General features: G+C 37.6%; 1 protein-coding gene across 6 annotated transcripts in view; it reads right to left on the minus strand.

Moving 5' to 3' along the window:
- Positions 1-626: 626 nt before the first annotated feature.
- LOC131155730 (chromatin structure-remodeling complex protein BSH) overlaps positions 627-13,942 on the minus strand; it is an 80,064-nt gene continuing 66,748 nt past the window's right edge. For 4 of the 6 annotated variants that reach the window (XM_058109092.1, XM_058109094.1, XM_058109093.1 and 1 more), the window contains exons 10-11: positions 1,172-1,294; positions 627-1,069 (exon numbers count right to left, since the gene is read on the minus strand). In XM_058109092.1, coding sequence (XP_057965075.1) covers positions 1,195-1,294 — 100 coding nt within the window. In that variant the 3' untranslated portion in view covers positions 627-1,069; positions 1,172-1,194. The remainder of the gene's footprint in view (positions 1,070-1,171; positions 1,295-13,942) is intronic. The other 2 variants (XM_058109091.1, XM_058109089.1) reach the window with 1 other exon arrangement.

Below are 13,942 nucleotides of genomic sequence, written 5' to 3' on the forward strand. Positions count from 1 at the left end.
AAAGAGTATCGAGAAATCTTGTTACACATTCAATCAAATTGCACCTAACTTCACATACCCTCTTCAAAAGACATGACTGAGTCTCTTTTTTAAATATCGATTTATTGAGAATAAAATTCATTTTTTTCACATGTTGATTGACTAACAAAAGGTTCTTTTAATCCATAAATTACACCTTGGGAAGTTTTTTTTTTTTTTCGTAATTATTAAAAATTTCAAAGGGCGATGTGTAATTTATATTGACAAATTCATGAAAAAAGGAGCACCAGCACTTCAAAAAATACCAATTGACGCTACACATTTATTTTATCATATATTAAATGATAATTTTAACTTTTAACGTTTTGAATTGCAAATGAAAAAGGGCAAAGTTGTAGTTTAATGGAAAAAAATAAAGGAATAATTGTCATTTGCTATATGAAAAAATAAATGCGGAGTGCCAAGAGCAGTTCTTATTTGGAATTCAACAAACATAAGAGTAAAAATTGTTTATAATGTTTATAACATTTGAATCATAGATTCGAAGAGAGACGAGAGAGAGCGAGAGAGAGAGAGAGAGAGAGGATTTGTTGGGTGGACTTAAAAAAAATGAATATTAACAAATCCACATAATTATTCTACCAAACTAATCCAATATTGGGTATCCAATTTGTATTTGAAATGAAAATTTTTAAATTTTCAAAATACTATATTTAAGTTTGTAGTACAAAAAGAACACCAATATGTATGTTAGTAGGAGAAAAGGCGCTCACCTTTGTTTATGTTTAACAGAAGACTTTGGAATTTAATGTCTTTTATTTATTTACGGTCATCTAATGCTTGCTAACAATCTCAGTTCCAGCAGGACATTTTTCAAAGCAGCGGAAGCCAGAGAGCCCATGGCCGACGCATCACCTCAAAAACTGAAGGGAGAGAGTAGTTCAGAAGAAAAGGCTGCTGCCCTCTATATTGATGCCCGTCATGGGTCAGAGACAACAGCAGCAAACTCTCTCGCTGTCGTGAGCTTCAACGAGGGCCAAGAAAGTCAGGCTTTGGAAGAAGAAACATCATCTCAGCTACAGTCTCCTGCCTGTTGGAATGGCACAAATTTGAAGATTAAAAATGGATAAGCGGGGAGGGTACAGTGGGGGAGAAAATGGAAGATGCACCATTCCTCTACCGGCCGAATTACCTTACATGTACAGCCGCACCAATTCACCTAGCATTCTTCTCCTCTTTTGCTTCGAGGGCATCCACTTCCTCATTGGATAGAAGATCGACAATGGGTTCATAAACATCCCACTCCTTTCTCTTCCTGATGCATTGAGAAGCAAACAAAGAGGCAATTAAATCTCAAAAAAAGAGGCAATTAAACCTCAAGTCTCCTATTCAGGCGTAATTTTTGGAAAACATGATTCCTACACAACAAATATTGAAATTGATTCAAATAAAAAAAATTTCAGAATGGGATATATTTAAACTGAATCCACAAATCAACCATAATAATGCATGATTTAAAAGTTCTCTTCAAAACTTGAACAAGGATGAAATATTACAAAAAACAAAAGCAAACTGTTGGGAACTTTTGGGGGTTTTGCGTGCAGCCATACTCATTATCAAACCTATGAAAAAGCTGGCCACCTTAATTTTCTTATAAACCCTTTTCCACCAATTCCAACTGTGTTTGCCTACTTAAGTAAAGGTCAATCTGTGAGGGTAATATTTTAATTTAAATTTGATATAAACCTTACAAAGCAAATAGGAGATTGGCAACAAATATTGCTTTTTTAATAAAAGAAAATTTTTCATTGAGAGAAAAGAGATGCCAAGCGGAGAGGAAGGTATCCTCCCAAAACAAAAGAAAAGATAGATGCAAAGGTAAGAAGAAGAACAGATTAAAAAAAAAAAAAGAAGAAAAAAGAAACAACATTAGAGCAACAATGCCCAATGCCCCATCAATCCTGCTGAAAATCAGAAAAGTTGTACCCATGAAAGTTGAAACTAACAGTGGAGAAAGCCCAAAGAAGAGCTAAGAAACCAATTCCATCACAAAGCAATGATAGTCCAAAAACTTCCATTGAAAATGCATGCATCCCTTTACAATCAATGCCCTAAAAAAACAGCAAAAGCCAAATAGCTTGACAATCAGTTACCACCCTTTCCACAAAACCTATGAAAGAAGAAGGAAAAAAAGCCTCTAATGAGCTTGAATGTACCCACTCTCTCAAAATAGGCCAAACAATTTGTTCTACGACTTCTAAGTGACTGATCCGGGAAAAAGCTAGTAGAATCTCAAAACTTACAAATATTGTTGGAAATGCCATAGTAATAGTGTTGGAAACCTTAAAAGAGGTATTTGACACAAGACAACCACACAATGAATCAAAGTCCTTTGGTAGAGATGGTTGGTAGTTGTCTGCCATTACGTATCTTCTATCCTTTTCCAAAGATGATCGGTAGTCATCCCATCACTACAAGCGTAGACATGGTTCATAGTAGGCCACCACTACGTCTTTTCATCCCTTTACAGATATGGTTGGTAGGTGTCCACCACTACGTTTATGGTTGGCAGGTGTCCACCACTATGTTTCTTCTATCATTTTGCAAGTATGGTTGGTAGTCATCCAATCATTGCATTCTTTTAAAGCATAGACATGGTTGATAGTAGTCCACCACTGCATCTTTTCACCCTTTTGCAAAGATGGATGCTAGTCATCCAATCACTACAAGTGTAGATATGGTTGGTAACCGTCCACTATTGCATCTTAACATCCTTTTGTAGAAATGGTTGGCAATCATCCAATCTAGGGCAATCATCCAATCTGTGCAAGCGTAGATCTGATCTGTAGTCATCCACCATTGTGTCTTTTCATCCTTTTGCAAATATGGCTGGCAGTCGTCCAATCACTACAAGCATAATTATCATTGGTAGTCATCCAATCACTACAAGCATAGATATGGTTGGTAGTCATTCGCCATTGCGTATCTTATATCCTTTTGTAGAGATGGTTGATAGTCATCCAACCATTACATCTTTTCAAATACATAGATGTTGAGTAATCATCTAACCACAACCTATTGATCTAGTAAGTAGTCCTTTCACCACATCTCTCTTCTTTTTTTCCCTCTGCTCTAAGAAAATTAATCCCCGCTAGTGGCCATATTTTTTCAAACATAAGTAATCCCTATGTAATTGGCTAGGATCTTACCAAGTGGCTCCTTTAGCTTTTCATCTCGAGAAACTCCTAGTTAATTATGTAATTGACTATGAATACTCTAGGCGGCTCTATATCTATTCAAGCGTAGGTAATCCTAGTGTAATGGTGACTCCTTTGGTTTTTCATTTTAGAAAACCCCTGTATAATTGACTAGGAACTTACCAAGTGGCCCCATATCTTTTCAAACTTGGGTAATCCCTGTGACTCCTGTAGCTTTTCATCTTGAGAAACCCTTCTGTAATTGAATAGGAACTTACCAAGCAGTCTTATATCTTTTCAAGCATAGGTAATCCTTATGTAATTGACTAAGATCTTACCAGGTGACTCCTTTAACTTTTCATCTCAAGAAACCCTTGTGTAATTAACTAAAAACTTATCAAGCAGCCCCATATATGTTCAAGCGTAGGTAATCCCTGTGTAATCGACTAGGATCTTACCAAGTGACTCCTTCAACTTTTATCTTTCTAGAAACCCCTATGTAATTGACTAGGAACTTACCAAGCGACCCATATCTTTTCAACCATAGGTAATCCCTGTGTAATTGACTAGGATCTTAACAAGGGACTCTTTTTAACTTTTCATCTCGGGAAATCCCTATGTAATTAACTAGGGACTTACTAGGCGGCCCTATATCTTTAGATAATCATCTTACTAATGGCTCCTTCAATTTTTATCTTTCTAGAAACCCTTGTGCAATTGACTAAGAACTTACGAAGTGTCCTCCTATCTTTTCAAGTTTAGGGCAACCCCTGTGTTATTAATTAGGATCTTACTAGGTGGCTTATCATATTTTGACCTTAGGTAGTTGACAATTTCCTACCAACTAGTCTCTTCTCCTATCCTTATCCACAGCACAATTTTGACTACTCTCACTATTGCAATACTACTTCACACATAGCGCAGGTCGTATTCTTCTTAAAACACTACCATATCTTTCAGTGTAGTCCCTAAATCTTGCCATGGTCACATGAACCTTATTGGCTGGTCCATCTCGACCCTTGTTTTCTCCCAACGCCTACTTATGTAATTGGCTAAACTGCCCCTATGATAAAATAGTGGTCTTTGTCTTCTTATGTCTCCTATTTCATGAAGGAAACTTCCTAAGTATTCATGGTAGAAAACATATAAAGTGGGGTAGTTGTTGACGCCCTATTTTGTTCATGGTCAATTTAGCTAGTATTTAGGGTCAATTTAGAATTAATTGGACAATCAATGAGCGAGTTTGAATCTAGAGTAGTTAATAAGGGTCCTTGTATCTCTGGTGATGAAACCTAGAAGTGGTGTGCTAACGTTCTTCCTAGGATTCTCGATGTGAGGGAAGCCTTACAAATTTGACGAGATACTCAATGGTCATACGGTTGAACAACATTAAATGAAAGGTAACCTAACTTATCAAAGTGAAGAGTCAAAGATTTTGCTTGATTAATGTTTGAATATCCTGAGTTTATCATGGTGCTGTTCAAAAGGACAGGTGTGTAAGGGGTGCTAGTACCTTCCTTATTAAGCACAACTAGCCAGAGAAAAGCTTTGATTTTAGGGGAGACTTCAGTCTTCCAAATAGTTTTATGAAGGGGAAAAGAAAAATTAATGCTAGTCAGCAACTCACAAAAAGATTTGCATGAATAAAACCCCAAGGGGTTCAAAGACCAAAAGCAACTATTAGCTTCGAAAATGACTCAACAATATTCAACAAGACTCCTACGTCTCCCTATCATTCAAGGGTCTCTAAAAATCCCATGAAGGTAAAGGACCACCCGGCTCTACAATAAAAGAAGAAATAGATCCATCCAATTCTAAGCTCAAATGAAATAGGCGGAAAAGAGGTGGACAAAACATCCCCCAACCAAAGGTCTCTCCAAAATCGAATATTACAACACCTACCCAAGAAAAGTTTAGTATAGGGGATAAAGAGGGAATAAATTTGAGAAATAGCTTTCCACGAACTTTTCGAAGAACATCAAGGACCCAAATTAGTATCTTGCCCATTCTCATCAAGTCCAAACTTGCTTTTTTTAACTTTATGCCACAGGCAAGAATATTCTAGTGGGAATCGCCACAGCTACTTAGCTAAGAGAGTCATGTTTTTTGCACCAAATTTCCAAGACCCAAACCACCCTTCCGCTTTGACCTACAAACCACGTCCCACCTCACCAAATGGTCCCTAAATCCTCCCACCCCTGACCAAGGGAAATGTTTTATGATTCTCTCAATTTCACCGGCCAATAGAAACAAAATACAATAGGATATTAGAAAGACAAGCTTGAATTAGAGTAACCCTACCTCCTAACAAAAAAAGAGCACCCTTCCACCCATTTAAATGCTAGGACACTCTTTCAAGGACCATATCCCAAAGATTAGCATATTACCCCCCTCCCCCAAAAGGATTCCCTAACTAGGATAACAGCCAGTCCAATGCAACGCACACGACCTCTAAGGATAACTCCCTAACTCCACCAACATATTAATAGTCGTGTTATCATTCTTTCCCATATTAATCTCAAGCCTCAAAACCCTTTCGAAAATATGTAGAAGCCCCAATATATATATATATATATATATATATATATATATATTAAAAGGCCTACAATCCTCTAAGAAAAAAATAGTGTCTTCAGCAAACTAGAGGTGTGAAACCATTAACTCCTCTTCCCCACTCCCAAACCTTTCACTTACATCTAACCACAGCTCCATCAACTATCCTATTTAAGGCATCTGCCACTAAAATTAAAAAAATGGGGAATGAGGGTTCCTTTGCCATTCCCCCCCGTAGAACTAAACCAAGATTCAGGCTCACCATTCACTAGCACTTAATAAAACACATACGACATACAACCTTTCATCCAACTATGCCATCCAAGAAAAAAAAAAGGGCAGCCCGGTGCACAAAGCTCCGGCGTATGCGGGGTCCGAGGTAGGGGCGGACCACAATGGGTCTATAGTACGCAACCTTACGTTACATTTTTGCAAAAGGTTGTTAATGATCAGAATGGCATCCAACTATGCCATCTCTCTCTAAAATAATTCTTCAAAAAAATCTTATCTAAGAAGTTCCAGCTAACCCTATCATAGGCTTTCTCTAAGTCCAACTTAAAAATAAGCCCCTTCTTCCTTCTCCTATACCTCAATGACTTTGTTCATGATCAAAATGGCATCCACAATCTATCTCCCCACCATGAACGCACTTTGGGCCTTAGTAATAGTCTTGTCAAGCACTACACTCAACCTTAGCTAGTACTTTAGTGATTATTTTATTAAATCTAGATACTAGACTAACATTCCAGCAAAATCCATTAAAAACCTTCACCAAGTCATCCTTAACCACCGCCCAACATTCTTGAAAGAAAGCTATATTGAAACCATCCAGCTTTGAAGCTTTGTCCTTTTCCATCCCAAGATGGTAGACCTCAATTCCTCTTCCTCGAAAGGTCTCCCCAACCAAGCTATCTTATCATAAAAAAAAGGGTCCCACTCTAATCCTTCCACCATTGGTCTATTTCCGCCCTTATAAAACAAATTAAAGTAAAAAATCAGTGATCTCTGAAGCTATACTGCCATTATCCGACATAATTTCCCCCTATCCAACTCCAGCTCCCTAATCAAAATTTTCCCCATTTTCCCACTTGTTATCCAATGAGAAAGTCTAGAATTACAATCACCATTTCTTACCCATTTAAACTTCGTCTTCTGCCTCCAACTTCTCATTTCCTTAAAAATACCTCTTCTAATTCATTCTTTAAGGAAACTTTTTACGGCTTCTCCTCCCTAGTGAGGTTAATAACTTCTTCCTTTCTATCAACTCAACTAACTCCTAAAATACTAGTTTTTTTAATCTAATGCCTCCGAACACCTCCCTGTTCTACTCTTTCTATTTTTCTTTTAACCTGTTCAATTTCTTCATAAATCTAAAGCCTTCCCGAACCCTATCCACCTCCTCACTCCAAGAATCCCTCACCAAAGGTAGGAAAGTATTGTGATCCAGCCATATGTTTTCAAACCCCAAGACACCTTCCTAGATTCCAATAGAATAGGAAAGTGGTCAAAGGTGGATCTAGGTAGAGCAACTTGGGAAAGACTAGGAAACTCATCCTCCCACTCGTAAAGAACAAGAAACTATCAAGTCTACTATCCACGGCCCTAGCTCCGCCCACTAACCAAGAAAAATTAGTATTACTCAAAGTATAGTCCTCAAGCCCTTTTCCCTAATGAATAAATCAAACTTCTACATTGTTGGAGTAACCCTACCATCCCCCTTTTTGGCCAAGGAAACCTCACTGCATTGAAGTCACCCCCCACAATCCACAGTGTTAAAGCTTGATATACATTGTTGCCCATAACCTAATAGCTTAAGCTTTTGGATAAAGTGTTAATTTAACATGGTATCAGAGCTAGTTATCAAGGGGTTATGGGTTCTAATCTTGTTGTTTGTGTTTATTGTGTGGTGTTTTAAAGAAAAAAAAGAAAAAATTATTGTATTCCTTATAATGAGTGTTATTTATTATTTGTTTATGTCTCCACGTACTATTGGACTGCACGTGCAAGGTCGTGTTAAAGCTTGACATACATTGTTGGCCCATAACCTTACAGCTTAAGTTTTTAGGTAAAGTGGTAATCTAACACGTAGTATCTTCATCCACTAGCTCAATGTTAGAAGGCAATTAAGGGGTCATTTGGTATCACTGTCAAAAATTAGAGAAATGAAAACCAGAAACGAAAATTAAAAGCTAGAAACAAAAACTAAAAACCAAAAACTAGCAACCTATTTAGTTAACATTTATAAAACTAGTACAAATTAAGAACTTAATTTAAAAAAATGCACATTTTCATCTTTACATCAAAATATTTTGTAAAAATATGATTAAAATAATAAAATTACACATAATACACATTAAAAAAGTACTATAATAAAAATAAAATTGATTATAATTATTTTACTTATTTGTTTTAGTTCCAAAATTTACTTTACAATAAAAATTTTATTGGACATGACAATTGAAAAATAGTAAAAGTATTTTGTAATTGGCTTTAGAGGTCGTGCCTTGGTACAATGGCAAGTGCCTCCATCTCAATATGGGTGGTCTCAGATGCGAGACTTGGGAGTGGCCTCTCCAAAAATGGGGGTAAGGCTTGCCAACATCCACCTCTCCCAGACCCCACTCAAAGTGGGAGCCTTGTGCACTAGGTACGGCCTTTTTATTTTGTAATTGCCTTTATTATTATTTTTTGAAATTTATGTATATTTTTATATTAATTATATTTAAATTCATATGATTAAATAAAGTGTAAAAAATGAATAATTTAATCCATAAAACTATTTTTGGATATTAAAATTTATGGCAACATGTTACCAAAACTGAAAACCATAAAATATAGTTTTCAATTTTTTGGCAAACAGCTAAAAACCGACAACAGAAACAAAAAACTAACAATAGAAACAAATGCATTTTTGTAATCTATTTTTTCACAGTGGAGAAATCGAAACAGAAAACAATAGCTATGCCAAACAGACTGTAAAAGATTTGTTCCCCCAAATATTGAGTTTCTTGTGAGGGAATTACGCTCTGCTTTGACATCTCCTCCCCTTCATTTGCAAAAATTCTCTCTAAGAGTTGATCCCAATCATTGCTCTCCTTCCATGACTAGATCAGCACGTAGTTGATCAACCAACATACCATTTTCAGGGTCACAGAAGCTACTTAATTCATCTTCCAAGTTTGAGAACTTTTCCTCATCATCATTGTTCCCATCCCCGTTTACTGCCTCAAAACTGGACAGTATTGGAGGAAAAAGACCCTTATGAACACCACTCTCAATTCCTTTGTAGCTTGATGGATCAACTTCCAATTGGTTGCAAATGCCTTTTTGATATAGAGATTTATGATTCAAGTAGTCTATTATATCCCTCTTCAAATTGCCTTTTGCTATGTGCTTCATAGCCCCTTTAGCAATAGTACTCCTCTTCGCCCTTGCATTCAAACACAATTCTTCATAATTACCAATCTTGTCTTTAGGTTAAGGGACCTTCTGAGAATTAGTTGAAGTCTATCTCCTTCCATGTATGCTACACCTAGAGGAATCAGGAGTTCACCTAGGTTCCAATTCTTACCTCCCTCACCTTCCAGCAAGCTTACTCTCACTGTGCTCTCGATTAATGGGCCTCCTTCCTTAAGTCCACGAAGAGACTTCTTTTGAATTTGGCTAGACCCAATTCCCCCATTTTCTTTTAATAAATAGTGTGGCCCACTAAAGGCAGGCCCATTCCTCCCTTCCCCCACCCTAAAATCAAAGTAGGAAGCAAATTTGAAATTTGAACTATAACAAAAAGCTGTCCTTCTGCCCCTAAAATCAAGGGATTTGTCCCTCTCTACCAATCTCCCCACCTTCCACCAGTGTTGTACTGATGACATTGACAAAAATTGCTTCTTTGTGGCTAATGAGGTTCAAGGAGCCACACTTTGTACACTGGAACGTAATTCCGTCAGCAGGTTCAATTGAAACCTTTAGAAGGGCTTTGAAGAAGCTTCGCCATCCTTCACTATTCTTGCCTTTAGGTATACATTAGGTGTAGAAATAAAATGGAATAATGTGGCTTGCAAAGTTGTTGGTATTGACACAGTCAAAATCAAGATGTTTGACAAGATCGTAAGAACATTAACAGATGTCAGGCATGTTTCAAAATTGAAGAAGAACTTGATCTCTTTGGGTACGCTTGATTCGAAAGGTTATAGCTACAGAGGTGAAGGTGGAGCTATAAGAATTTCTAACGGGGCACTTATTGTGATGAAAGGGAAGAAATTCAACGGCCTTTACACGCAACAAAGGAGCACAATTATAGGAACTGTTGCTGTATCATCAAGTTCAAAATCTAATGTCACCAAATTATGGCATATGCGGTTAGGGCATGTCAGTGAGAGGGGTTTAGCCGAGTTGAGCAAGCAGGGACTACTTTGTGGACAACAAGTTGGAAAGTGGGATTTTTGCGAGCACTGGGTATTTGGAAAACAGTGTAGGGTAAAGTTCAACATTGTTGTTCATCAGACAAAGGGCACCTTGGATTATATCCATTCAGATTTATGGGGTCCTCGAGTTTCTTCTCATAGGGGTGGCAGGTATATGTTAACTTTCATTGATGATTATTCAAAGACAGTTTGGATCTTTATCTGAAGCAAAAATATGAAGTCTTTGTCAAGTTCAAACAGTGGAAAGCTTTGATTGAGAAGCAGACTGGAAAGCAAATCAAGCGATTGAGGACTGACAATGGTTCAAAGTTTTGTGGTGGTGAATTCAAAAAGTTTTGCAAGGATCATGGTATTGTCAGACACCGCACAGTAAGACACTCCACAACAAAATGGGCTTGCGGAACGGATGAACAGAACTCTTTTAGAGAGAGCTAGATGCATGTTATCTAATGCCGGATTATCAAGAATTCTGAGATGAAGCTGTCAACACTGCTTGTTATTTGGTCAACAGATGTCCATCTTCGGCCATTGGTTTCAAGACTCATGAGGAGGTATGGTCGAATACCCCTACTAAGTATGAAAATTTAAGAATTTTTGGTTGTCCTGCTTATGCTCATGTGAACGAAGGAAAACTTGAGCCAAGGGCGATGAAATGCATCTCTTCTCGAATATATTGACAGTGTCAAAGGATACAAGTTATAATATCCAGCTAACAAAAAATGCATTATCAGCAAGGACGTGACTTTCAATGAAGCAGAGATGTTGAAGCCTCAAAAGGAGCCATCAGAAGAAAATAAAGACCCAAATGTCATGAAGAAGGTGGAGCTTGAGGTGGAGCCTTCCAAAGAAAACTCAGTTGACCAAAAAGAAGAGCAAACCCTAGGGGAGAAAATAGATACACCACAATTGCAGCACTATCAACTGGTTAGAGATAGGCAAAGGAGATAGATAAAGAGAAGATTCCCGAATCTAGAGATGCGGCTGTAGCAAATGGCTATGACAATGCGGATGTTCTTACAGTCTCAGAACATGACTGAGGCAATGAGTGGATTCTTGATTCCGGGTGTTCATATCACATGTGTCCTAATAAGGATTGGTTTTCTACCTACCAATCCTTGGATGGGGGCAAGGTGTACTAGGCAATAATGTGGCTTGCAAAGTTGTCGGTATTGGCACAGTTAGAATCAAGATGTTTGATGGGATTGTAAGAACATTAACAAATGTCAAGCATGTTCTAGAATTGAAGACGAACTTGATCTCTTTGGGTACGCTTGAATCGAAAAGGTTATAGCTATAGAGGTGAATTTTACTTCCAGATATGATGTGGAGAAATTTAATGGAGAAAATGATTTTAGTTTGTGGCAGGTCAAGATGCGGGCTCTACTTGTTCATCAAGGTTTGTCGAAAGCCTTGAAAGGATGAGAAACGTTGCCGAAGACTCTGAAAAAGGCCAAAAAGATAAAATCATGGAGAAAGCACACAGTGCCCCTTTGTTGTCCTTGGACGACAAAGTTTTGCAGAAGTGTCTAAAGAAACTTCAGCTGCTAAGCTATGGCTGAAACTGGAAAGTTTGTTCATGACAAAGTCACTCACAAATCGTCTGTGTCTAAATAAAAAGTTGTATACTCTTCAAATGCATAGAGGAGAGCCCATGAAACGAGGAATCCTATGGTTCACGAAAGAATCAAACATATTGATGTCATGATGCACTTTATCAGAGATGTTGTCACACAAGGAACTATTAAAGTTGAGAAGATTTCTACAGCAGACAATCCCGCATATATGTTGACCAAGTCAGTTCCAGTTAGCAAGTTCAGGCATTGCGTGGACTTGATTGGAGTACACATCAAATGAGGGACACAGAGGATAGCATCGGAGATGAAGTTATGGATAATTTAAGACAAAAGTGGAGATTTGTGAACATGATGGTGAGTTGGCTTGCAACTATGAACAAGATGGTGACTCCCCAATGGACTTTTCCAGGATTCGTCATGTACCTGCTTACAACACTGACAGCTTGTGAAATATCTGGTCTAGTGCATATCTTTGCATACATGAGACTGCCAACTGCACTAGAATAAGGGACATTAGTCATGTACTCCACCTCCTCCTCGGTCTGCAGTGATAAAGCCAATGAGAGTCTAAAATGAGAAGTTAATGGAGTTGTGATAGACTTTGCATTTTGCATCCCAAAACGCTATAGCTCTTTCTCTATGTACTTTTCCTGTGACAAAAACAAAGTGCCCGTTTTTTTGTCTCAGTAGATCTCCATTCCCAGAATTTTCTTTGCAGCTCCCAAATTCTTCATTTCAAACTTTTACTCAATTGAGCTTTAAGAAGGTTGATTTCTTACATGTTCTTACAAACAATCAACATGTCATCAACATACAACAACAAATAAATAAATAACCCATCTACGAGTTTCTTGTAATACACACAACTATCATACTTACTCCTAGAGTAATTATTTTCAAGCATAAAATTATCAAACCGTTTATACCACTTTCTAGGAGACTGTTTTAGGCCATATAAAGATTTCTTTAGTAGGCAGACATGATCTTCTTTACCTTAAGCTTTGAACCCCTTGGGCTGCTTCATGTAGATTTGTTCCCCAAGATCACCGGGCAGGAAGGCTGTTTTGACATCCAACTACTCAAGTTCTAGATCAAAGTGAGCAACAATGGCAAGTAGAATATGAATCAAGCTATGCTTCACTATATGACTATGGCTCACACCTACCAATTTCATCAACAACATTTAGAGCATATGAAACCAAGTCTACATAGCCATACATTTGAGGAGGTGTTATCCCACTCCTTTGCCTATCTCTAACCAACTGATAGTGCTGCAATTGTGGTGCATCTGTTTTCTCCCTTGGAGTTTGCTCTTCTTCCTAGTCAACTGAGTTTTCTTTGGAAGGCTCTACCTCAAGATCCACCTTCTTCTTGACATTTGGATCTTTTTTTTTTTTTTTCTTCTAATGACTCCTTTTGAGACTTCAACATCTCAACTTCATTGAAAGTCACGTCCGTGCTGATAATGCATTTTCTTTTAAGAACAAAAATCCATATAAAAGCCTAGATTTTGAAAAGGAACTTTTTCTTTCCAAACAGATTTTTTCAAAAGGGAAGGGCTAGGGTTTGAAGATTTTAATATTTTATAAGATGAATAGCAAAAGACTTTGAAGAGAAAGATCCTGATGAATCCGCAATCCAAACCCTCGCATCCTCCTTCAAAGTAGGAAAAAGAGAATCCAATACACTCAATACCAACCTCTCTTTCATTGAGACTCCTAAAGAAATGGAGATCTCAAGAAAACGAGCCCCTTCTAAATAATAGAAAGCTGAAATTGGTGCATTATGAACAAAATATAGTATAATAAACAAGACAATCAACAACTCCAATAGTGTCTCACCCACCGAAAAATCCCCCCAAAATTGAATTCTATCACCATTACCCACTTTAAGGCGAATAAAAGGAAAGAAATGACAAGACACCTAGGAAACAAACTTCCACGGTCTCACATGGGTAACATTTCCATCAACTTCACACTCTCTGTTATCCCATGAAACACTGGATTTGAACAATATAGACAACAGCTTCATTAACACATACTGAGTCCATAGGCTATTAAATGAGGAAATTAAACTCCACCAACATATTCCTCAACCAAATCAACTGACAAGTAGCATAAGCATGATTCTGATTCAGCACTAGACCGTGCAACTACCCATTGCATTTGCGTCTTACTCTCCTAAGATATCAGATTTTTGTGAACAAAAACACAAT

Source organism: Malania oleifera, chromosome 5 (assembly GCF_029873635.1).
Source record: "Malania oleifera isolate guangnan ecotype guangnan chromosome 5, ASM2987363v1, whole genome shotgun sequence".
In the NCBI taxonomy this organism is placed as follows: domain Eukaryota; kingdom Viridiplantae; phylum Streptophyta; class Magnoliopsida; order Santalales; family Ximeniaceae; genus Malania; species Malania oleifera.